This window comes from Carcharodon carcharias, chromosome 17 (genome assembly GCF_017639515.1).
Source record: "Carcharodon carcharias isolate sCarCar2 chromosome 17, sCarCar2.pri, whole genome shotgun sequence".
Taxonomy (NCBI): Eukaryota; Metazoa; Chordata; class Chondrichthyes; order Lamniformes; family Lamnidae; genus Carcharodon; species Carcharodon carcharias.
The window spans coordinates 7621853-7647432 of NC_054483.1; the positions used below are offsets into that span (position 1 = coordinate 7621853).

General features: G+C 50.7%; 1 protein-coding gene across 2 annotated transcripts in view; it reads right to left on the reverse strand.

Moving 5' to 3' along the window:
* The window catches only part of LOC121289603 (protein FAM160B1-like), a 27186-nt gene extending 4982 nt beyond the window's left edge, over nucleotides 1–22204 (reverse strand). Inside the window, exons 1-12 of one of the 2 annotated variants that reach the window (XM_041209214.1) lie at nucleotides 21994–22204; nucleotides 18452–18530; nucleotides 16682–16851; nucleotides 16471–16575; nucleotides 16141–16263; nucleotides 14585–14827; nucleotides 11378–11574; nucleotides 10898–11015; nucleotides 9915–9991; nucleotides 6222–6414; nucleotides 5661–5824; nucleotides 4408–4548 (exon numbers count right to left, since the gene is read on the reverse strand). In XM_041209214.1, coding sequence (XP_041065148.1) covers nucleotides 4408–4548; nucleotides 5661–5824; nucleotides 6222–6414; nucleotides 9915–9991; nucleotides 10898–11015; nucleotides 11378–11574; nucleotides 14585–14827; nucleotides 16141–16263; nucleotides 16471–16575; nucleotides 16682–16851; nucleotides 18452–18530; nucleotides 21994–22038 — 1655 coding nt within the window. In that variant the 5' untranslated portion in view covers nucleotides 22039–22204. Of the gene's footprint in view, nucleotides 1–4407; nucleotides 4549–5660; nucleotides 5825–6221; nucleotides 6415–9914; nucleotides 9992–10897; nucleotides 11016–11377; nucleotides 11575–14584; nucleotides 14828–16140; nucleotides 16264–16470; nucleotides 16576–16681; nucleotides 16852–17105; nucleotides 17870–18451; nucleotides 18531–21993 lie in introns of those variants that run through there. The other variant, XM_041209215.1, reaches the window with a different exon arrangement.
* Between the last annotated feature and the right edge of the window lie 3376 nt (nucleotides 22205–25580).

Consider the following 25580-nt stretch of genomic DNA (forward strand, 5'->3'; position numbering starts at 1 on the left):
GAAGTCTGGAAATGTGACCAGTTCTGAGGGCACCTTTATCTTTCCTCTCATCCTCATCCCAATTCACATTAGACTTGGCTCAGTGGGTAGCACTCTTGCCTCTGAGTCAGAAGGTTGTGGGTTCAAGTCCTGCTTGAGGACATGGACTAAGCACAAAAATCTAGACTGACACTCTAATGCAGTATGGAAGGAGTACTGCACTTTTGGAAGTTCTGTCTTTCAGATGAGACTGTCTGCCCCTTCATGTGGGCATAAAGGATTCCCGGGCACAAATTTCAAAGAAGAGCAGGGGAATTATTCCCGGTGTTCAAGCTGATACTTATCCCTCAATCAACATCACGAAAATAGCTTAGATGGCGGGAGCTTGGTATGTGCAAATTGGCTGTCACGTTTCCTACATTACAACAGTGACTACACTTTAAAACTATTTCATTAGCTGTCAACTCCCGGTGGTTATGAAAGGCCCTATATAAATGAAAGCCTTTCTTTTACATTGGAGAGTGTCATGCTGCTCTATAATCAATCTCCAGTGTCTATTGAAAGATTCTAGGATGATCCTCTGCTTCTTTTCCTTCACGTAGCTCAGGGACACAGGCTGAACACACGGCAGCACGGACTCACAATTACAGACCGAACACACAGCAGCACGGACTCACAATTACAGATCGAACACACAGCAGCACAGGCTCACAATTACAGACCGAACACACGGCAGCACGGACTCACAATTACAGACTGAACACACAGCAGCACGGACTCACAATTACAGACCGAACACACGGCAGCACGGACTCACAATTACAGACTGAACACACAGCAGCACGGACTCACAATTACAGACCGAACACATGGCAGCACGGACTCACAATTACAGATCAAACACACGGCAGCACGGACTCACAATTACAGATCGAACACACGGCAGCACGGACTCACAATTACAGACCGAACACACGGCAGCCCGGACTCACAATTACAGACCAAACACACGGACTCACAATTACAGACCGAACACACAGCAGCACGGACCCACAATTACAGACCGAACACACAGCAGCACGGACTCACAATTACAGACCGAACACACGGACTCACAATTACAGACCGAACACACGGACTCACAATTACAGACCGAACACACGGACTCACAATTACAGACCGAGCACACGGGCTCACAATTACAGACCGAACACACGGGCTCACAATTACAGACCGAACACACAGCAGCACGGGCTCACAATTACAGATCGAGCATACAGCAGCACGGACTCACAATTACAGACCGAACACACGGGCTCACAATTACAGACCGAACACACGGGCTCACAATTACAGACCGAACACATGGGCTCACAATTACAGACCGAACACACGGGCCCACAATTACAGACCGAACACACGGGCCCACAATTACAGACCGAACACACGGGCCCACAATTACAGACCGAACACACGGGCCCACAATTACAGACCGAACACACGGGCCCACAATTACAGACCGAACACACGGGCTCACAATTACAGACCGAACACACGGCAGCACGGACTCACAATTACAGATCGAACACACGGCAGCACGGACTCACAATTACAGACCGAACACACGGCAGCACGGACTCACAATTACAGATCGAACACACGGCAGCACGGACTCACAATTACAGATCGCACACACGGCAGCACGGACTCAATTACAGACCGAACACACGGCAGCACGGACTCACAATTACAGACCGAACACACGGCAGCACGGACTCACAATTACAGACCGAACACACGGCAGCACGGACTCACAATTACAGACCGAACACACGGCAGCACGGACTCACAATTACAGACCGAACACACGGCAGCACGGACTCACAATTACAGACCGAACACACGGCAGCACGGACTCACAATTACAGACCGAACACACGGCAGCACGGACTCACAATTACAGACCGAACACACGGCAGCACGGACTCACAATTACAGACCGAACACACGGCAGCACGGACTCACAATTACAGACCGAACACACGGCAGCACGGACTCACAATTACAGACCGAACACACGGCAGCACGGACTCACAATTACAGACCGAACACACGGCAGCACGGACTCACAATTACAGACCGAACACACGGCAGCACGGACTCACAATTACAGACCGAACACACGGCAGCACGGACTCACAATTACAGACCGAACACACGGACTCACAATTACAGACCGAACACACGGACTCACAATTACAGACCGAACACACGGCAGCACGGACTCTCAATTACAGACTGAACACAAAACAGCCCGGGCTCACAATTACAGACCGAACACACAGCAGTTCGAAAAGGCTGCATTTATCATTGTGAATTGCTTCAAGGAAACCAAACTTTAAACTCACTCATCAAGCGAAGAAAGCTGCACTCACCTTTCAGGAGCAGGAAGCTGAGATATAGCACTCACCTTTCAGGAGCAGGAAGCCGAGATACAGCACTCACCTTTCAGGAGCAGGAAGCCGAGATACAGCACTCACCTTTCAGGAGCAGGAAGCCGAGATACAGCACTCACCTTTCAGAAGCAGGAAGCTGAGATATGGCACTCACCTTTCAGGAGCAGGAAGCTGAGATACGGCACTCACCTTTCAGAAGCAGGAAGCTGAGATACATCACTTACCTATCAAGAATAGGAAGCTGAGATATGGCACTCACCTTTCAGAAGCAGGAAGCTGAGATACATCACTTACCTATCAAGAATAGGAAGCTGAGATATGGCACTCACCTTTCAGAAGCAGGAAGCTGAGATACATCACTTACCTATCAAGAATAGGAAGCTGAGATATGGCACTCACCTTTCAGAAGCAGGAAGCTGAGATACATCACTTACCTATCAAGAATAGGAAGCTGAGATACAGCACTCACCTTTCGGGAGCAGGAAGCTGAGATATAGCACTCACCTTTCGGGAGCAGGAAGCTGAGATATGGCACTCACCTTTCAGGAGCAGGAAGCTGAGTTACGGCACTCACCTTTCAGGAGCAGGAAGCTGAGATACAGCACTCACCTTTCAGGAGCAGGAAGCTGAGATATGGCACTCACCTTTCAGAAGCAGGAAGCTGAGATACAGTACTCACCTTTCAGGAGCAGGAAGCTGAGATACAGCACTCACCTTTCAGAAGCAGGAAGCTGAGATATGGCACTCACCTTTCAGAAGCAGGAAGCTGAGATATGGCACTCACCTTTTGGGAGCAGGAAGCTGAGATATGGCACTCACCTTTCAGGAGCAGGAAGCTGAGATACAGCACTCACCTTTCAGAAGCAGGAAGCTGAGATACGGCACTCACCTTTCAGGAGCAGGAAGCTGAGATATGGCACTCACCTTTCAGAAGCAGGAAGCTGAGATACGGCACTCACCTTTCAGAAGCAGGAAGCTGAGATACATCACTTACCTATCAAGATTAGGAAGCTGAGATATGGCACTCACCTTTCAGAAGCAGGAAGCCGAGATACATCACTTACCTATCAAGAATAGGAAGCTGAGATATGGCACTCACCTTTCAGAAGCAGGAAGCCGAGATACATCACTTACCTATCAAGAATAGGAAGCTGAGATATGGCACTCACCTTTCAGGAGCAGGAAGCTGAGTTACGGCACTCACCTTTCAGGAGCAGGAAGCTGAGATACAGCACTCACCTTTCAGGAGCAGGAAGCTGAGATATGGCACTCACCTTTCAGAAGCAGGAAGCTGAGATACAGCACTCACCTTTCAGAAGCAGGAAGCTGAGATATGGCACTCACCTTTCAGAAGCAGGAAGCTGAGATATGGCACTCACCTTTCAGAAGCAGGAAGCTGAGATATGGCACTCACCTTTCAGAAGCAGGAAGCTGAGATATGGCACTCACCTTTTGGGAGCAGGAAGCTGAGATACAGCACTCACCTTTCAGAAGCAGGAAGCTGAGATATGGCACTCACCTTTCAGGAGCAGGAAGCTGAGATTCAGCACTCACCTTTCAGGAGCAGGAAGCTGAGATTCAGCACTCACCTTTCAGGAGCAGGAAGCTGAGATTCAGCACTCACCTTTCAGGAGCAGGAAGCTGAGATTCAGCACACCTTTCAGGAGCAGGAAGCTGTGATTCAGCACTCACCTTTCAGGAGCAGGAAGCTGAGATTCAGCACTCACCTTTTGGGAGCAGGAAGCTGAAATATGGCACTCACCTTTCAGAAGCAGGAAGCTGAGATTCAGCACTCACCTTTCAGGAGCAGGAAGCTGAGATACGGCACTCACCTTTCAGGAGCAGGAAGCTGAGATTCAGCACTCACCTTTCAGGAGCAGGAAGCTTAGATACATCACTTACCTATCAAGAATAGGAAGCTGAGATATGGCACTCACCTTATGGGAATAGAAAGCTGAGGTACAGCACTCACCTGTTGACTATTCTGTTAACCTCTGGTTTCCCATCAGCCTTTGTTGCCTCTTGCGTTGCTACTGGTGGAACAAGCCAATCAGAAGCTGGGAATCTGCTTCCTGTGTAGATGTCAGTGAAGAAAGGATCTTCTTCAAATTCTCTGGAAAAGCCAAATGAATGGAGTTTAGATCTCTCTCTTTCTGGCTCAATGAAGGAAAGTCTGCAGCATTATTCCATTCCATTATTAGAGGGTACCTTAGTATAGTGGTTATCTTACTGGACTAATAATCCAGTGACAAACTTCAAATTGCACCATGGCTGGGGGATTTAAATTCAATGAATTAATTAAAACCTCATTTAAGAAGCTCGTATTAGTCATGGTTTTCATAAAAACCCATCTGGTTCGCTAATGTCCTTAAGGGAAGGAAATCTGCTATCCTTACCTGGTCTGACTTTGTGTAACAACAGACCCACAGGCCATCTGAAATAGCCAAGCAAGCCACTGAATTGCTTCCACGCCTTCTCAAGGACAATGAGGGATGGGCAATAAATGCTTAGCCAGTGACACCCACATCACATGATTAAATAAATAAAATGCCCCAGCACGGGAGAGAACTCAGTATCTCGCCTCAGATGTGATGGTTCATTTCACTCTTAGTTTTGTGCTGGTACTCTAAACCTTAGCATCTGTAATGACACAGGAGAGACAGTGTAACTAAAGTTGGCAATCTGACAACTGGACGCACTGAGCCAAGGACGACCCTGTACCATTTGTGGGAGTGTCCAGTGCAATCCCAATCCTGCTCCATATGAAGCCACAGTTTAAAACTGCCCAGGTGTCCACCACTGTATCACTGACACATAATTGCAGCAAACTGAGAGGAAGGATCGCTCTGGTATCAGATACACCAAACGTCTGTTGTCTTTAAGCTTCTCATCTTTATGGGGCCTCCTAGATTCATACCACAAAACCTCATGGTCTCCATTTAAAGTTTATATCAAAACTCCCGTATCTCAATCTCCAGGTATTGATGTTTTGATACAGGCTGATTCCACCATTGAGTGATCAGCATGAACAACATCCCCTCCTATGGCTCCAGCCACTGAGATTCAAACAGGACAAAGCACTGAGTGAGAAACAGAAGTGAGTCACCTGGTTTGCACCCGGCAAGCTTCTCAAAGGAAGAAAACCAGTTAAAACCCAGTCAAACTTTCACACAAACAATGAATCTACAGTGCAGTGTATGAGAACAGTTAACTCGAATCCCTTACTCTGTCTCATCTAGCTGTTCGTTCTCTGCAGGTCTGTCCTCATGTCCAATACTGTTTCCAATGTAGCAGCGACCTCTCATATTCCGGAGCACCAGGTTATAAATTATATGTTCCTGAGGTTTCTGCAGGAGCTGTTCAAAGAATCTCAGTGTGGCCATACTGATCTACAAGAAAGCAGAACACATCCTCACTCTCACTACTGCAAATATATGGTGAGCCCCACAATATATTTCAAGCTATCATTTTGTGTCTTCGCAAACTCAAACTCTGAGATGGGAACCAAACAACTGACCCAGCGGCGAGAGTGTTGTCAAATAAGCTCAACTCTGATGCTGCATTTAGTAACTGTTGCTTCCACGGAAGCTTTAAATGGAGCAGCTGACCAACCTTTTAACGAAATCTGATGGAGTGCAAGAGGTGAAACCTCACCATGCTGACCTCAATGGACTGATCTGTGACCTCGCTGCAGAGGTCTGTAACCTCTCCCGGCTGGCTGAACTGTGCTGACCTGTGACCTCTCCCCCCCACACCCCACCCCCACACACTGACCCGCGAGCTCACCTCGTCGGACAGATGGTTGCAGCGTTCTATCAGCTGGGAACGTAGCAGGTGGCAGGCTGGGTCCACGGGCACCTCCGCCTCTTTCTGATCTCCCAGCAAAAACACAACAAGTTCATCCAGCAACCGGGGCGAGGTGATGTGAGTCACGACCCCCACAAGCAGCGCGGTGGACGAGAGGATCCCCACCTCAGACCTGCAGAGGGCAAACAAGGCCTGCAATAGTCAATCACAGGCAAAAACAGAGGGCTTGCAAGAAAGCCCTGTTCAGGGTGGCAGCCTCTCCTAAAGAGACACAAGTTTAGCTCCCTGTTCAAGTGAATTTTTGGCATGTGTTGGGGGTAGCACATCCTTGGGTTACCATCGACCAGAGAATGAACTTGACCAGCCACATAAATACTGTGGCTGCGAGAGCAGATCAAAGGCCGGGAATCCTGTGGAGAGTATCTCACCTCCTGACTCCCCAAAGCCTGTCCACCATCTACAAGGCACAAGTCAGGAGTGTGATGGAATACTCTCCACTTGCCTGGATGAGTGCAACTCCAAAAATAGACAGGAAGCTCAACACCATCCATGGCAAATCAGTTAGCTTGATTGGCACCCCATCCATCACCTTAAAAATTAACTCCCTCCACCAACGATGCACAGTGGTAGCATTGTGTACCATCTACAAGATGCACTGCAGCAACTCACCAAGGCTCCTTCAACAGAACCTTCCAGACTGGTGACCTCTACCACCTATAAGAACAAACATAGAAACATAGAAAGTAGGAGCAGGAGTAGGCCATTCAGCCTCTGAGCCTGCTCCACCATTCAATATGGTTATGACTGATCCTCTATCTCAACGCCATACTCCCACTCTTTCCCCAAACCCCTTGATGCCTCAGTGTCTAGAAATCTATTTCCTTCTTAAATATATTCAGTGAGTTAGTCTCCACAGCCTTCTAGAGAATTCCAGAGGTTCACCACCCTCTGAGTGAAGGAGTTTCTCTTCATCTCAGTCCTAAATAGCCTACCCCATATCCTGAGGCTAAGACCCCTTGTTCCAGATCCCCCCCCCAGACAGGATAAACATCATCCCTGTCAGAATTTTATACATTTCTCCAAAACTCCAGTGAATACAAGCCTACTCGACCTCAATCTCACCTCATACGACAATCCTGCCATCCAAGGAATTATTCTGGTGAACCTTCAGTGCACTCCCACTATGGCAAATATATTCTTTCAGTTAAGGAGACCAAAATTACACAAATACTCCAGGTGTAGTCTCATCAAGGCCCTGTACAGCTGCAGTAAGAAATCCTTGCTCCAGTACTCAAGTCCTCTCACAATGAAGGCCAACATACTATTTGCCTTCTTAACAGCTTGCTGCACCTGCATGCTTGCTTTCAGTGATTGGTGTACAAGGTCACCCAGGTCCCTTTGCACATCAACGTTTCCCAATCTATCACCATTTAAATAATACTCTGCCATTCTGTTTTTCCTACCAAAGTGGATAACTTCACACTTATCCACGTTATACTGCATCTACCACCTATTTGCCCTTTCACTGAACTTGTCTAAATCACCTTGAAGCCTCTTTACGTCCTTCTCACCACTCACATTCCCACCTAGTTCTGCGGCATCAGCGAACTGGAAAAATTACGTTTTGTTCCCTCATCAAAATCATTGATATATATTGTGAATGGCTGGGGCCCAAGCACCAATCCCTGCGGAACCCCACTAGTCACCACCTTCCCCTCCAAAAAAGACTCATATATTTCTTATTCTGTTTCCTGTCTGCTAACCAATTCTCAATTCATGCCAATATATTACCCCCAATCCCATATGCTTTAATTTTACACACTAACCTCTTACAAGTGACTTTATCAAAAGCTTTCTGAAAATCTAAATACACCACATCCACTGCTTCTCCCTTATCTATTCTACTAGTTAGGTCCTCAAAAAACTCCAGTCGGTTTGTCAAATGTGATTTCCCTTTCATAAATCCATGTTGACTTTGTCTAATCCCATTGATATTTTCTAAATGTCCTGTTATCACATTCTTTGTAATTGACTCTAGCATTTTCCCTACTACTGATGTTAGGCTAACCAGTCTGTAACTCCGTTTTCTTCCCCCCCCCCCACTCCTTTTTTAAATCGTGGGGTTACATTTGCTACCCTCCAATCTGCCAGGACTGTTCCAGAATCTACAGAATTTTGGAAGATGACAACCAATGCATCTGCTATTTCACCCCCTTTAGTACCCGAGGATTTAGATTATCAGGCCCTGGGGATTTATCGGCTTTCAATCCCATTAATTTCTCCAGCATTTGTTTTTACTAATACTAACTTCCTTCAATTCTTCCTTCTCACTGGACCCTTGGTTCCTTAGTATTTCTGGGAAGTTATTTGTGTTTTCTTCTGTGAAGACAGAACCAAAGTAGTTGTTTAATTGCTCTGCCATTTCCTTGTTCTCCATTATAAATCTTCCTGTTGCAGACTTTAAGGGACCTACATTTGTCTTCACTTAACTTTTTCTTTTTACATACTTATAGGAGCTTTTACAGTCCACCTTTGTGTTCCTTGCAAGTTTACTCTCATATTCTATTTTTCCCCTCTTGATCAATCTCTTGGTCCTCCTTTGCTGAATTCTAAACTGTTCCCAATCCTCAGGCTTGCTACTTTTCCTAGCAAATTTATACGACTCTTTGGATCTAATGCTATTCTTAATTTGCTTTGCTAACCCTGGTTGGGCAATTTTACCTGTTGTGTTTTTGCACCAGAAAGAAATATATAACTGTTACAATGCTTGCATTAGTTCCTTAAATATTAGCCATTGCCTATCCACTGTCAAGCCTTTTAATGAAGTTCCCAATCTATCATAGCCAATTCACCCCTCATGCCTTCATAGTTTCCTTTGTTTAGACTTAAGACCCTAGTTTCGGATTCGACTACTGCACTTTCCATCCTAATGAAGAATTCTATCATGTTATAGTCAATCTTCTCCAAAGGACCCCGCACAACAAGATTGTTAATTAACCCCTTCTCATTGGCCAATACCAAATCTAAGATAGCCTGTCCCTGGTCAGCTCCTCCGACATATTGGTCTAAAAAACATCTCGTACACAATCCAGGAATTCATCCGCCACAGTATTATTGCTAATTTGGTTTGCCAAATCTATACATCTATAAAGTCACCCATGATTACTGTAGCATCCATGTTACATGCATCTCTAATTTCCTGTTTAATGCTGTCCCCCACATCGATTTCCCCTCCAGGTCACACACCATCATGAGTTGGAACTATATCGGCATTCTTTCATTGTCGCTGGGTCAAAATCTTCGGACTGACTCCCTAATAATACCACGTGGACTGCAGCAGTACAAGGAAGCAGCTTTTCAAGGTCACAGGCTCCGTCATCAGCGATGTCGGTGACTTAAAGTGTGACTGGAGCTTTCATAAGATCAGCTTCATTGGGAACAGACGTAATGATGGAGGGAGTGAAACAAGGCAGATGGGTTTGGTGGTGGGGAGGGACAGGGACAAGGTGAGTTACAATGAATGGTAAGGCTGAGAGAGGGAGCACCTTTTGCTGAATGTGACATGTGTATGTTCACCTGACCTGCTGCAGTTTCTCACAGCAAGTAGAAACGCTTATTAATTGTTGCATGGCTCACGTTTTTCATTCAAAAGCGAGAGAAGCAACTACTTACACCTGCAATAGTTGTGGCTCCAAGACTTTGACAAAGAAATGCCTCCGGATTTCCAGGGCCACAGCAGCAGCAATTACCTGGAAGAGGAGATGGAAGTGTTACTCACTGATCCTGGAAATAGGCAGGCACTGAGTAAAGACAGCACTGGGCTTGTCAGCCAGTGGCCCCTGCTAATAAACTGGCTGATGACAGGTCTGTTCCTCAGTGAATCGCCAAACTCACAGCCTGGAATCACTTTAGAACTGAATCACCATCAGGAGGCAACCAAATGGGTGCAACAGTCCCAGGGCAAAACCTGCAAAGATCACCACCTTTTTAACGAAGCTCCAGAATTGGATGAGCAACCTCCCAGAGCAAACTCCAGACCCTGCAGTGAGTAAATGATCAGTTTGTGCTTGTTTTCCAAACTACTGTGAAGGTGATGTGTCTTAGTGCTTTGCTTTTCAGATAATCATAATTATTTCAAATGGGAAGGCTGGTTCTTTCTAACCTTACCGGCAGAACATGTTGTCAGTTATGCCCGTGTTGTACATGCATCTGACTCTCCGTGAACATTGGAACAGGAGATTGCCAGTGCACCGATAGCTGTTTTTCCACTGCATTAAACCTTGACGCAACCACAATCTCAGCTCCTTTACACTGCTGTCCACTAAAGAGAACTGATTAGCAACAAGACGGGATTGGGGATGGGGGTCTTCTGAGTAACAGCGCTATTTAAAAGATTGAGGTTTTCTTGGTGCTGGGAAACTCTCCACTAACATCCCCTCCCTCTGTCTTGGCGACCTGGTCAGCAGCCCCACACGACTGTGAGCCATTGCTGCAATCTGCAGTGTTAGACTTTGTGGCATAGAGTGTGGAGGCTTCAGCGCATTGTCTCTGCGCACAGTACAATTCCATTCACTCCTTCTAGTGAATATATAAGCTGAAGACACACCATCCCCCAAACCCCCCACAAACTCATACACCTGACGAGAGCAACCTACCTTATGGGCTTCCTTCACCAGCTGATCACAGTAGTCCAGCCATGAGAAGAAAGACAACACAGCCCCTTTACCTGGAAATGACTCTGCATCTTCCACATGACTGGCAGCATAGTGTGACCTGCAGATGTAGAGCAAACCAGAGGCACAGCATCAGCACCTCCAATAGAACCCTTGTAAAAGGAGGTATATGATAGAATCATAGAAATTTACAGCACAGTGGGAGGCCATTCAGGCTGTTATGCCTGTGCCAGCTCTTTGAAAGAGCAGTCATGTTTAGTCCCATAGCCACCCACCCTCCCCCCAACGTTTTATCCATAACCCTATAAGTTCCTCACCCTTGAGCAACTGAACTTCAGAAGTGATTCAGTGTGCGAGGCACTTTAAGAAATCTTGATACTCTCAGATTAGGAGCTAAATAAGTACAACGTTTTCTGCTTTTTTTCTCCTCCCCCTTTCATGAACTGAAATAGTTTTGCGTACCGCCAGTTAACTCTTCCCAGCAACTCAACTTGTCCAGGGTCGACGGAGTCTGGTATCAGCCTGTAGCGATCAAACAGCCTGTCGGTCAGTGTGTGACACAGCGCTGTGCTTTCCACCATGTACCGTGCTGCCACTTCCTCTGGTAACATGGCCAACAGGAGCAAGCCTTCACAAGCCTTCAACGCAAACTGATTTTTCTAAATACAGAGGAAGTAAATGTGATGAAAGTCTATAATGTACTTAAAATCTTACATGTGCAATCTTGTTCCATTATAAAACCCTCTCCCACAATTATAATAGCAAATGCCTGTGTAACCGTGTCACACTGTTATTACATTCCCCTCACCAACCTTGGCAGAGGAAAAGGTATCATGACAGCAGGACGTGTTTACAAAGATAGTTTTCAGCATTAACATGGAATTTGCAATTGAAACAGAAAATTAATCACAGAATGTATCAGCCAAAATTTGTATAAAAACTGCCCAACAGTAATGGTGTATCCACGGTGCACTCCATTGCTGTTTTCAGGAAATTCTGGTGTGAGGGGACTCAGGCCACACCAAAATTTCCTGTTAGATTTGGACCTTGGTCAGACCACACTCGGGAGTACTGTGCACAGCTCTGGTCTCCACACTATAAAAAAGGATATAGTGGCACTGGGGAAAGTGCTAAAGAGATTTACAAGGATGATACCAGAACTGAGAGATTAGAACTATCAGGAAAGACTGAAACAGATTAGGGCTCTTTTCACCAGAAAAATTAGAAGGCCAAATAGAGGTCTTGAAGATTATGAAGGGTTTTGATAGAGTAGACATCAACCCTCCCTAAACAAGGGGCCATAATTATAAGATAATTACCAATCAGTCCAATCAGGAATTCAGGAGAAACTTCTTTACATAGAGAGTGGTGAGAGTGTGGAACTCACTACCAGGAGGAGTGGTTCAGGTTAATAGCATTTAAGGTAAAGCTAGATGAGGGAGAAAGGAATAGAAGGATATGTTGATATGGTGAGATGATGGAGGAGGATCAAGTGGGAGCAGTTGGGCCCAATGGCCTTTCTCTGCGCTGGAAATTCTGAATATTCTTGACCAGACTGATCAAAGCAGAGTCCATATTTTTTAAAGGTTTGATGTGATGCAAATGTGAATGTTACTAATACTTATTTCTCGCACTGTTAATGTGGTCACAAACACGAGTTTAATCCTCGACACACGGTGAAACGGCCTCTTGGGGCGGCTGTTTACTGCACTGCTTCTGAAATCACTTTCTGATGTGAGTGACAGCTCAAAGGCCACAGCTCCCAGTCCCTCGTGACACAGTCAGGGAGTTAAACAAACAACAGTTTGTTCGTGTGGTATTATTTATTCGAATTTTGCCCCTTGACATTCAATGGCATTACCATTGCTGAATTCCCCTGCTATCAACATCCTGGGGGCTACCGTTGACCAGAAACTGAACTGGACCAGCCATATAAATACTGTGGCTACAAGAGCAGATCAGAGGCTGGGAATTCTGTAGCAAGTAACTCACTTCCTGACTTCCCAAAACCTGTCCATCATCTACAAGGCACAAGTCAGGAGTATGATGGAATACTCTCCACTTGCCTGGACGAGTGCAGCTCCAACAACACTCAAGAAGTTTGACACCATCCAGGACAAAGCAGCCCACTTGATTGGCATCCCATCCACAAACATTCACTCCCTCCAGCACTGACACAGTGGCAGCAGTGTGTACCATCTACAAGATGTACTACATTAACTCACCAAGGCTTCTTAGACAGCACCATCCAAACCCACAACCTCTACCATCTAGTGGGCACATTTTACAATCAGTAAATGTACCTGCCTCTGTTGCTGGTGCAAACAGAAAGGGGGGAGGCGGGGAGGACATCTTTTCAACTGCAACCTACCTTTTTGATGGGGAGCTAGCATTATGAGTATAGAGGTGACATGCTGAGTAAATGGAGGGGTTTGGGTTGATTAATTGAGAGTCCTGCCACACATTTTTCAACTATAATACTTACTATTCAAGTAAGACCATTTGATAACCGTGGATACTATTGTAGCACAGTGATTAAAATCCAGTAAACCTATCTATCTATCAAACAATGAAGAAGTTTGGATCTGGGGTATGTCTCTTGGTGTGGGATATACCTGTAGCACACTATGGCCAGGATACTTCTGTTTGTGGTTGGGTTTTGGTGAGGCATAACCTTTTTCCCGTTCCTCTGAAATTTCCCCAATCCTGGCCTATTTTCTTGTGTCAGGAACCATCGGGGATACACGGCAAGTTCCCAGCAGGATTCGTGCCACCAAGAGGAATCCTATTAATGGAAGGGAAGATTTTTAAGGGTGCTACAATAGGGATGCCACTGCTGGAGTGGGATCTGAAAGGACAGGAGCACCCCAAAGATCGGAATACATTTTCTACTGAGGGCCTCAAGTTTTCAAAAGGCAAGTGCTAGACTGGAGGGAAAGGATGACCTCCTTTCATAGATATGGACATCGGGCTGTTATTGTCATTTCCCATGGTCTACTGTTACCTTCCCATGGAGACCAGAACCCATGACTGCTACCACTTAGAAGGACAAGGGCAGCAGACGCATGGGAACACCACCACCTGGAAGTTCCCCTCCAAGCCATTCACCATCCTGACTGGGAAATATATCATCGTTCCTTCACTGTCGCTGGGTCAAAATCCTGGAACTCCCTCCCTAACAGCACTGTGGGTGTACTTACACCACATGGACTGCAGCGGTTCAAGGCAGCAGCTCAGCACCAGCTTCTCAAGGGGCAACTAGGGATGGGCAATAAATTCTGGCCCAGCCAGTGACACCCACATCCCGTGAATTCAAGAAAAATCCTTTGGCAATTCGATGAACGGAATTCTCATTAATTTGGTCTGAGTTAGTCAACAGACATGAAATGTAACTTTTATGAAGATTTCAGTCAGCCCGATTCTAACAACAAACGGTATGCTGGTACGAGAGGTATTATTTTGAATAGTCCATTTGCAGAATGATTCAGTTTAATTCTAAAGGACAAAATTCTCGCAGAAGTGAACAATTGAAATGAATTGATTCTCCATCTAACGGTCCCGATCTCGCGATTCTCCACTCCCCCAGCCCTCGAGTTCACTCCCTCCCTCCCCGATCTCGTGCTTTCCCAGCCCCATCCTGCCTGCTGTGTACAGCAATGCTGGATATACCTCACTCGCAGTCAGAGTCAGCAGGGCACTGAACAAGCTCTTGTCCAGCTGACCACCTCCCTCCTCAGGATTGGGGTGCGTGGAGCTTGCACATGTCACAGGACATTGGTCAGGGTGTGATGGGCCAGCCCCCGGGGTCAAGCTTGACATTGAAGATCCTGTCCCAACAGCGTCGTCTCGCTGACCTTCGCTCTTCTCAAAGGAGCAAGACAACAATCTTCTGGAATCAGCAGAATTCTTTTTCTGAAAACACAGAGCTCATTTAAGAAGCAAAGAAAGACTTGTATTTCTATAGTCCCTTTCATGACTGTCGGATGTCCCAAAGTGCTTTACAGCCAGCAAAGGACAGTTGAAGTCACTGTTGCAATGCAGGAAAGGCAGCAGCTAATTTGAGCACAGCAAGCTCCCACTAACAGTAAAAAGATAATGATCTGATAATCTGTGTGTTTTTGTGATGTTGACTGAGGGATAAACATCAGCATGGACTCCAAGGAAAGCTCCTCTGCTCTTCTTCAAAATAGTGTCTTAGGAGCTTTTATATCCTTGTCTGGGGGGCAGCCAGTTTAACATCTCATCTCAAAGATGGAGTGGGAATTTGGGTACACAGGACCTGCAAATCTCAATGTTTTGGGCTGTTTGTGGAATCTTTACATGATGAGTTAAAACAGCTTTCTGCTGAACAGGCAAGCACTGTGAATCCAAAAAGCAGGGATGTAATGATGGAACTGTCTAAAACACTGGTTAGGCACAGCTGGAATTTTGTGTACAGTTCTGGTCACATTACAGGAAGGACATAATTGCTCCGGAGGGACTGTGAAGGAGATTTACAAGAATGTTGCCAGGGCTTGAAAATTGCAGCTATGAGGAGAGATTGGATAGGCTGGGGTTGTTTCTCTTAGAACAGAGGAGGCTGAGGGGGGACCTAATTGAGGTGTACAAAATTATGAGGGGCTGCGACAGGGTAGACAGGAAATACTTGTTTCCTGTAGCTGAGGGGTCAGTTACCGGGGGCACAGATTTAAGGTGATTGGTAGAATGATTAGGGGGGACATGAGGAAAAACCATTTCATCCAGAGGGTGGTGGGCATCTGGAATTCACTGCCTAAGTTGGTGGTTGAGGCTGAAATGCTCACCTCATTTAAAAGGGACCTGGATCTGCATCTGAAGTGCTGTAACCTGCAAGGCTACAGACCAGGTGCTGGAAAGTGAGATTAAAATGAATGGCTACTTTCTTTTTTTCTCTCTTTGGCTGGTGCAGACACAATGGGCTGAATGGCCTCTTTCTGTACCGTAACTTTTCCATGGTTCTATGAGGGAGAGGTTTGAATGACCTGGTGTCCCTCAGTGCTGCAGCAGCCGCTGTGAAAGGGAGCATGCTTGTGCATTAAAAGCAAAGTCATTTTGCGCTAAGTCGTCAGTTGGGCTAAACTCACAACCCAGACTGCATCCAGCATTGCTAACCCATCAGACCTGCGGGTCCAACTGCATTAAGGAGGTGCTCAATCCAAACATGCAGTGACAGACCATTGCAGTTTGCTGTGTGGAACTCTACCTACCTCAATGAAGAAGTTGATCAGGTATGGATCCTGGCTGAGTTTTGCACAGACGGTGGTAAGAAACTGAACTTCCTCCTTTTCTGTTTTGGATCCCAGACCCTCGCCACACAAACGAATTAACTTCTAACAGCACAAGAGAGAAAACATGGGCAGTGTCAGCCCCGGATGGCAACATGTGCTGCACAAGTGACTGTGAGTATCCACCATTTAAAACTGCACTCCATCATCTTTAGCTAGAACCAATACCAACTTTGGAGAGTGAGGCAGCAAAAATGCAGTAAATATTAAAGAGAAGGCAGTGGCAACAGCACAAGGCAGCATTGTACCTACCTGGACAGGGCGGTGCACGTTAATGTGAGGCAGCAACGGCTGCTGAATCTGCCCCAACAGTTTGGTGATAAGGAGCAGCACTTGTTGCTTCATGCCAGGGGGATACTGCGGAGACACACACACAAACAGACAGAAACATCATTCACTGTCGGAGTACACAAAGTTGGTACTGTTACAATGGCTCATGCAATGGCCCCCATGCCTTTCTTACCCCAGCCTTGGCCAGCGTGCAAAGTGTCTCCAGTATCTTGTGCTGTAAGAGGTACTCCATACACGGCCCTGTCTCTCCCCTTTCCATCTGCTTCTCCTCGTGAACGAGAATGTCCACCATCTGCCTCAGGCGCCATGGGATGTCCGTCTGTTTTACTGGGAGAGTATCATCTGCAAAGAAGCAGCTTTAAACACCATAATGCCCAAACGACATTGTCACCAGGTCAAGATCTTTGGCAGAGACCAGGATAGCATCCCCAGCTGCACTAGGATCCAGCAGCAGTTTACTCAATCCAGTGCTAATGGTTTATAAAGAATTTCCTGTGACCACCTCCCCGCCACAGCCAACTTGTTCTGATTGCACCATGACACTGACATATGCACTGAAAGCACAAGATGGAACTAAACTAAGAGCAGCCACTTACTGTTTCAGGACATCTCTACAGCAGGACAAGGCTCTGAAACAGCAACCCATTTGTTCAACTCTTTCTTGGACTCGAATGCAAGTTCTGTCGAAGGGTCATGTGGACTCGAAACGTCAACTCTTTTCTTCTCCGCCGATGCTGCCAGACCTGCTGAGTTTTTCCAGGTAATTCTGTTTTTGTTTTGGATTTCCAGCATCCGCAGTTTTTTTGTTTTTAACCCATTTCTCAATTGCTTGATCCTTTAGCATTCAATGTGACAGCAATTAATGCTTTTACCACTTGTAAATAGCACAATGAGAATACAGGAGGATAAGAATAGTCAAAGGGAAAAAAAGGTTCTTTGACCATCGTAGCTCATCCCTCTGATCCTGTAACTCTCCAATCAAAGCCCATATCTCCAGTCCCTTAGCTCTCCCATCAAAGTTCATCCTTCCAGTCCCCAAACACTCCTACTGAAGTCCATCTATCTAGTCTCCTAACAGTCCCATTGAAATCCATCCCTCTAGTTCCCTAACTCTCCCATTGGAGTCCATCTCTCTCTAGTCCCCTAACTCTCCCATCAAAATCCATCCCTCCAGTCCTCTAACAGTCCTATCGGAGTCCATCTCTCTCTAGTCCCCTAACAACCCCATCCAAGTCCATTCATAAAGTCCCCTAACTGTCCCTTCGAAATCCGTCTCTCTAGTCCCCTAACACTCCCGTTGAAGTCCATCCCTCCAGTCCCCTAACACTCCCATCGCAGTCCATCACCTCTAAACCCCTAACACTCCCGTTGAAGTCCATCCCTCCAGTCCTCTAACACTCCCATCGCAGTCCATCACCTCTAAACCCCTAACACTCCCATTGCAGTCCATTACCTCTAAACCCCTAACAATCCCATCGAAGTCCATCCCTCTTTCAGTCCATCTCGCTCAGGCCAGCTTCCAATCATTTTGCAGAATTACCCTTAAATATATACCTATCCTGGTTTCCTGGCATAATATCCCAGCCTGTAAAAACCTAATTAATGTTCGTGAGCACTGAGCCTATTTTGGTAGACAGTATGAAATAAAATTCAGAATTTACATCCTGTGAGGGAGGGAGTGAGCAGGCAGTAGGAAGGAATTGCATATGATAATGTCTTTCCCAGGTATAATCCCAGCTGTCAATAGAAGGTGCTGTCATACTTGGTAGTCAACACACAGTGCATAGTGGAATGCAATAATCCATTGCAATCCCATTGCTTTGTCTAACAGTGTACTGGAATTATGTGCATTCCACCTCATTCACTTGCCTTGTAGACTGGCATTCTGCTGCACTGATGGGTTGAAGTCAAAGCTTAGTTTAAAGAAATTGCGTTGTTGTACCTGTGGTCACAATATAATAGTTGGTGATCCCTTTCCAATGGCTTATGAAGGAGTCCAGCAGCTGAATGGGCTCTTCCTCCTTTAACAGAAGAATAAGAAAATTAAAATTGTCACAGCATAATTATTTCAGGAAATAGACAACCGTTACTGAGCACTTCAGTGCATGAGGAAACAGCTCAAACTTTCACCAGATTAAATGGTGCCTGAGCAGACAATATTAAGGAGCCGACAGGAGACACTGAGCGCCTAGGCAAAGGGACAGAATTTTCTGAGGTGTGGGATCAGGGGCAGCACTGAAATATCCCTCCTTCCAGTGAGATTTTACACCCAGGGAACTGATGTGCTTGAACCAAGCGCTGTTGTTTAGAGGCAGCTAACTGTGTTTGAAGGCAGTGAGAATGGGCTGCACTGTTCAGGAATATGCCAGTGTGGGGGCTCAGCCAGGCTGTGCAAATCGCGCCCAGGGTTTGGTAACCTAGGTGAGGAGGGGATGCATGACAAGGTCAGCATCAAGCACACGCTGCTGCGAGCTTGCCTCTGCCAAACATCCAACCGACAGTCACTGTCACCATACCCCTTGGCCAACAAAGACATTGCCCCCCCAACCCATGCCCCAAAGAGCAGATACCCCCAGACAGTGCTGACCCCTTTCCCCCAGACAGCGCTGACTGCCTTACAGCATTGACCCCCACCCATCCCAGACAACGCTGACCCCCAACACGCCCCCCAGACAGCGCTGACCCCGACACCCCCTGCGCAGACAGCGCTGACCCCCAACCCCACCCCCCGCAGACAGCGCTGACCCCCAACCACCCCCGCAGACAGCGCTGACCCCCAACCCCCCCAGACAGCGCTGACCCTCACCTCTCCAGACAGCGCTGACCCACAACCCCCCCCCAGACAGCTCTGACCCCCAACCACCCCAGACAGTGCTGACCCTCACCTCCCCCAGACAGCGCTGAACCCCAACCCCCCCAGACAGCTCTGACCCTCACCTCCCTCAGACAGCACTGAACCCCAACCCCCCCCCCCCCCCCCCCCCCCCCCCGACAGCTCTAACATGCCCTGACCCCCCACCTGCTCCCAGATGGCACTGACCCCCCTCAAGACAGCGTTGACACCCCCACCCCACCCCCCCGAGACAGCCCAGACAGCCACCTGCCCCCAGACGGCACTGACTCCCCATACCCCAGATGACACTGATCCCCCCACCCGACCCCCACACACAGCGCTGACCACCCCCCCCCCCCCCCCCTCCCCGCAGACAGTGCTGACCCACCCCACACCCCCAGGCAGGGCTGACCCACCCCACACCCCCAGGCAGGGCTGACCCACCCCACACCCCCAGACAGTGCTGACCCTCAACCCGCCCCCAGACAGCACTGACCCCCAACCCACCCCAGACATTGCTGAACCCCAACCCCACCCCCAGACATCGCTGGACCCCAACCCCCCCCCCCCCCAGACAGCGCTGAACCCCAGCCCCCCAAGACATCACTGAACCCCAACCCCCCCCCCAGACAGCGCTGACCCTCACCTCCCCCAGACAATGCTGATCCCCAAGCCCGCAGACAGCGCTGACCCCACCCCCCCCACAGACAGCGCTGACCCCAACACCCCGCAGACAGCCCAGACCCCCCAACCCTCCCAGACAAAGCAAACGCCCCCAGACAGCGCAGACCCCCCCAGACAGCTCTGACCCTCAACCACCTCAGACAGCGCTGAACCCCAACGCCCCCCCCAAGACAATGCTGACCCTCACCTCCCCCAGACAATGCTGAACCCCAACCCTCCCCAGACAGCTCTGACCCCCAACCCACCCCAGACATTGCTGAACCCCAACCCCCCCAGACAGCTCTGACCCCCAACCCCGCCCAGACATCGCTGAACCCGAACCCCCCAGACAGCGCTGAACCCGAACCCCCCCAGACAGCGCTGAACCCCAACCCTCCCAGACATCACTGAAACCCAACCACCCCCAGACAGCGCTGACCCTCACCTCCCCCAGACAACGCTGAACCCCAACCCCCCCAGACAGCGCTGAGCCCCAATCCCTCCCAGACATCGCTGAACCCCAATCCCTCCCAGACATCGCTGAACCCCAATCCCTCCCAGACATCGCTGAACCCCAATCCCTCCCAGACATCGCTGACCCTCACCTCCCCCAGACATCGCTGAACCCCAATCCCTCCCAGACATCACTGAACCCCAATCCCTCCCAGACATCGCTGAACCCCAATCCCTCCCAGACATCGCTGAACCCCAATCCCTCCCAGACATCGCTGACCCTCACCTCCCCCAGACATCGCTGAACCCCAATCCCTCCCAGACATCGCTGACCCTCACCTCCCCCAGACATCGCTGAACCCCAATCCCTCCCAGACATCGCTGAACCCCAATCCCTCCCAGACATCGCTGAACCCCAATCCCTCCCAGACATCGCTGACCCTCACCTCCCCCAGACATCGCTGAACCCCAATCCCTCCCAGACATCGCTGAACCCCAATCCCTCCCAGACATCGCTGAACCCCAATCCCTCCCAGACATCGCTGACCCTCACCTCCCCCAGACATCGCTGAACCCCAATCCCTCCCAGACATCACTGAACCCCAATCCCTCCCAGACATCGCTGAACCCCAATCCCTCCCAGACATCGCTGAACCCCAATCCCTCCCAGACATCGCTGACCCTCACCTCCCCCAGACATCGCTGAACCCCAATCCCTCCCAGACATCGCTGACCCTCACCTCCCCCAGACATCGCTGAACCCCAATCCCTCCCAGACATCGCTGAACCCCAATCCCTCCCAGACATCGCTGAACCCCAATCCCTCCCAGACATCGCTGACCCTCACCTCCCCCAGACATCGCTGAACCCCAATCCCTCCCAGACATCGCTGAACCCCAATCCCTCCCAGACATCGCTGACCCTCACCTCCCCCAGACATCGCTGAACCCCAATCCCTCCCAGACATCGCTGAACCCCAATCCCTCCCAGACATCGCTGAACCCCAATCCCTCCCAGACATCGCTGAACCCCAATCCCTCCCAGACATCGCTGAACCCCAATCCCTCCCAGACATCGCTGACCCTCACCTCCCCCAGACATCGCTGAACCCCAATCCCTCCCAGACATCGCTGAACCCCAATCCCTCCCAGACATCGCTGAACCCCAATCCCTCCCAGACATCGCTGACCCTCACCTCCCCCAGACATCGCTGAACCCCAAACCCTCCCCAGACATCGCTGAACCCCAATCCCTCCCAGACATCGCTGAACCCCAATCCCTCCCAGACATCGCTGAACCCCAATCCCTCCCCAGACAGCTCTGACCCCTAAACCCCCCCGAGACAGACCTGACCGCCCCCCCCCCAGACAGACCTGACCGCCCCCCCCCAGACAGACCTGACCGCCCCCCCCCAAAGACAGACCTGACCCCCCCCCCCCCCCCCCAGACACGGACACTGTGTGTCCCCTTCCCCGGGGCCGAGCTGCGGGTTTGCGGCCTCGGCTCTCAGGCTGAGTCCTGAGCTCCTGTCTCACCGGCTCCACCGCCTGATGCAGCAGCGCCGTCAGTTTGCTGAACATGTCTCCGCTCCGGGCCGGGCCGGGCCGGGCCGGGTTCCCCCTCCCCGGGTCCCGAGCCCGCTCCGGGGAAGAGTAAGAGGGAGAGAAGGTTCCCTGAAACCCGGGCCCCGTCTCCAAGACAAGGCCGGGGAAGAGGAGGCGGCCAAGAGCGGGTAGGAGGAGAGTAAGGAGGGGGGGGGGTCAGGACGGGAGGAGGAGAGAAAGGGGGGGGGGGGGGGAGGGGAATGGGAGGAGGGTATGGGAGGAAATGAGGGGGTTGGAGGGGTCGTGGGGGGCTTGGGGGAGAGGTGGGGACAGGGTAGAGGGGGGCAGAGGTGGGGGGAAGGAGGGGTGGGGGAGAGAGGAGGGGGGAGGAAGAGAAGCGGGAGAGGAGAGAGGGGAGGAGGAGGGGAAGGGGAGAGGAGGAGCGGGAGAGGAGAGAGGGGAGGAGGAGGGGAAGGGGAGAGGAGGGAAGGGGAGAGGAGGGAGGGGGAGAGGAGGAGGGGGGAGGAAGAGAAGCGGGAGAGGAGAGAGGGGAGGAGGAGGGGAAGGGGAGAGGAGGGAGGGGGAGAGGAGGAGCGGGAGAGGAGAGAGGGGAGGAGGAGGGGAAGGGGAGAGGAGGGAAGGGGAGAGGAGGGAGGGGGAGAGGAGGAGGGGGGAGGAAGAGAAGCGGGAGAGGAGAGAGGGGAGGAGGAGGGGAAGGGGAGAGGAGGGAAGGGGAGAGGAGGGAGGGGGAGAGGAGGAGGGGGGAGGAAGAGAAGCGGGAGAGGAGAGAGGGGAGGAGGAGGGGAAGGGGAGAGGAGGGAAGGGGAGAGGAGGGAAGGGGAGAGGAGGGAGGGGGAGAGGAGGGAGGGGGAGAGGAGGAGGGGGGAGGAAGAGAAGCGGGAGAGGAGAGAGGGGAGGAGGAGGGGAAGGGGAGAGGAGGGAAGGGGAGAGGAGGGAGGGGGAGAGGAGGAGGGGGGAGGAAGAGAAGCGGGAGAGGAGAGAGGGGAGGAGGAGGGGAAGGGGAGAGGAGGAGGGGGGGTCGTGGCAGAGTGCGGGGAGGGGGGTTTGTTGGGGTCATGGGAGGGGCATGGGGAAGGGAAATGGGGAGGGGGAAATGGATTGTGGGAGGAGATGTTGTGGAGGGTGGAATTGTGGGGGGTCCGGGGAGAGGTTGTGAGGGGAAGAGGGGACGGGGAGGAGAGGTCATTGTGGGGGGGGAGGGGTAGAGGACGTGGGGAGAGCGACATGGTTGTGGGGGGGAGAGGGAGTGGTTGAGGGGAGGATGAGGGTGTGGGGAGAATGGGATTGTGTGGAGGTTGGCAGGGCTATGGGGGAAGGGGGTTGTATGAGGAGCGGTTGTGGGGGGAGGGGGTGGAGGATGGGGTGGGCAGGAAGATGGAGGGTTTGTAGGGAGAGGGGTCATGGGGGGTGAGGGAGGGGTTGTGGGGAGAGTGGGAGGGGTATGGGAGATGGGGGTTTGTTTGGGTAGTGGGAGGGGCACAGGAAAGAGAGTTGTGGGCGAAGGGGAATGGGGAGAGCCGAGGGGGAGCGGGGAATGGGTTGTGGGGGAGGGCACAGGGGTTGTGGGAGGGGCAGTTATTGGGGGTGGAATTGTGGTAGAGGGAGGAAGGGAATGGTTGTAGCAGAGGGGACAGGATTTTTGGGGGGAAGAGGGTGCAGGAGAGGTCATGGTGGGAGAGGTCCTGGGCGGGGAGGAGGGGTTGTGAGGGGAGGAGGGGTTGTGAGGGGAGGGGGAAGGTGAGAGAGGACGTGGGGAGAGGGAGTGGTTGTGGGGGGAGTGCGAGGGCTATGGAGAAGGGTTGTGCGAGGTGGGGCTGTGGGGGGGATGGGGAGGGGGGATGGGGTGGGCAGGGAGATGGAGGGTTGTGGGGGGAAGGGGACAGGAGTTGTAGTGGGGAGAGGGAGGGGGGATGGGGTGGGCAGGGCGATGGAGGGTTGTGGGGGGAAGGGGACAGGAGTTGTGTGGGGAGGGGCAGGAGTTGTGGGGAGTGCGGAGGGATGTGGGAGCTGGAATTGGGGGGAGGGATTGTGGGGGGAGAGGAGGGGTTGTATGTGGAGGGGAGAGGGGTTGTGGGGGCTGGAGGGAGGCAGGAAGGGTCATGGGGGAAGGGGGATATGTTGTGGGTGGGGGGAGGCATTGTGTGGGGTGAAGGGAATAGGTTGTGGAGGGGAGAAGGTGCAGCGTTGAGGATTTGGGGGAAGGGAAGGGGTCGTGAAGGGTGGGGGAGAGGTGGTGGGGTAGAGGACGAAGGGAGGTGGTGGGAGTGGGAGGGGCTGTGGGGGGAGGGGGCAGTGTTTGTGGGGTGAGGGGTTCTTTGGGGGAGGGCGGAGGGGAGGGGAAAGGTGTGAGGGGTTGTTGGGGGATTGGCAAGGAGGAAGGGAATGTTGGTAGGGGTTGTTGGGGGAGGAGTTGTTGGGGGAGGGGAGGAGGGTGTGTGGGGAAGAGTGGGTAGGAGGGGGAGGAGGAAGTGTGGGGAGGAGAGGGTGTCGGCAGGGGGAAAGGAGGAGGGCTTGGGAGGAGGAAAGGAGGTGAGGGGTGTGTGAGGAGGGGGGAAAGAGGGGAGGAGGGAATGTGGGGAACTGCAGAGTAGGGGAGGGAGGGATGGGGGAAAGGGAGAGATGAGCAAAGTGGGGAGGAGGCAAGTGGAGTTACTTGGAGTGTGTGGAGGTGTGTGCCTGGTGGAAGTCACTGGGGTGCAGGTTGGGGAGGGGAATTTGGGTATGCTTGTGGGTCTGGGACTCTGGGTGAGGGGTATCTGGGATGGGCGTCTCTGGGCGGCTGACTTGCTGTCTAGAGGTTGGGGTTGTCTACAGGTTTGCTGGAGTTGGGAGTCCCAGTGCAGCTGGGTGAGGGAGTGTTTGGGTGCCTGTGCCTGAGGCTGGTTGCCTGTGCCTGAGTCTCTGAGTGGTGATTGTCAGGGGGTTGGGGGTGATCTCTGTTTGGGGTTGTTAGAGGGTGCAATTTCTGTGTGGATGTGGTGTGGGGGTGGGGGCTGTCTCAGGTCTGGGGATGGGAGTCTCTGGATTGTGGGGTTCTGGGTCACAGTCTTAAGTTGGGTGTTGTCTGGGGGGATGGGGGTTTGTCTCAGGGGGTCTCTGGATAGGGATTATCTGGCGGTGGGGAGTGTGGGGGTCTCTGGATGAAGATTGCCTGAGGGTTGGGCTTTCTGGGTCTCTGGGTGGGGAGGGGGTGGTGTGGCGGGAGCATTGTTGAATCCGGGGTTTCATGCATGTCTCTGGGTAGCACATGTCTGGGGGGTGCAGGTTGTTGTGGGTCAATCTGTCATCGCAGATTTGACATATCAAGGTCAGTTATATTGTTGGTCCTAGCTTAGTCATTTAACTGCGGTTGAGTCCTGATCAATGCAGATGTATGTGCCAAGAAATGTGCTAGTTAGGTCAGAAATGGCCCTATGACCTCCTAGTCTTCAGGGAATCATAGAATTTTGCAGCAGGGGGCCATTTGGACCATCATTTCTTTTATGGACAGGAGGTGGGAGGAGTTAATTTAAACAGCCCAGACTTCTCCTCCGTCTGTAAACAGAAAGGTGTTTTGA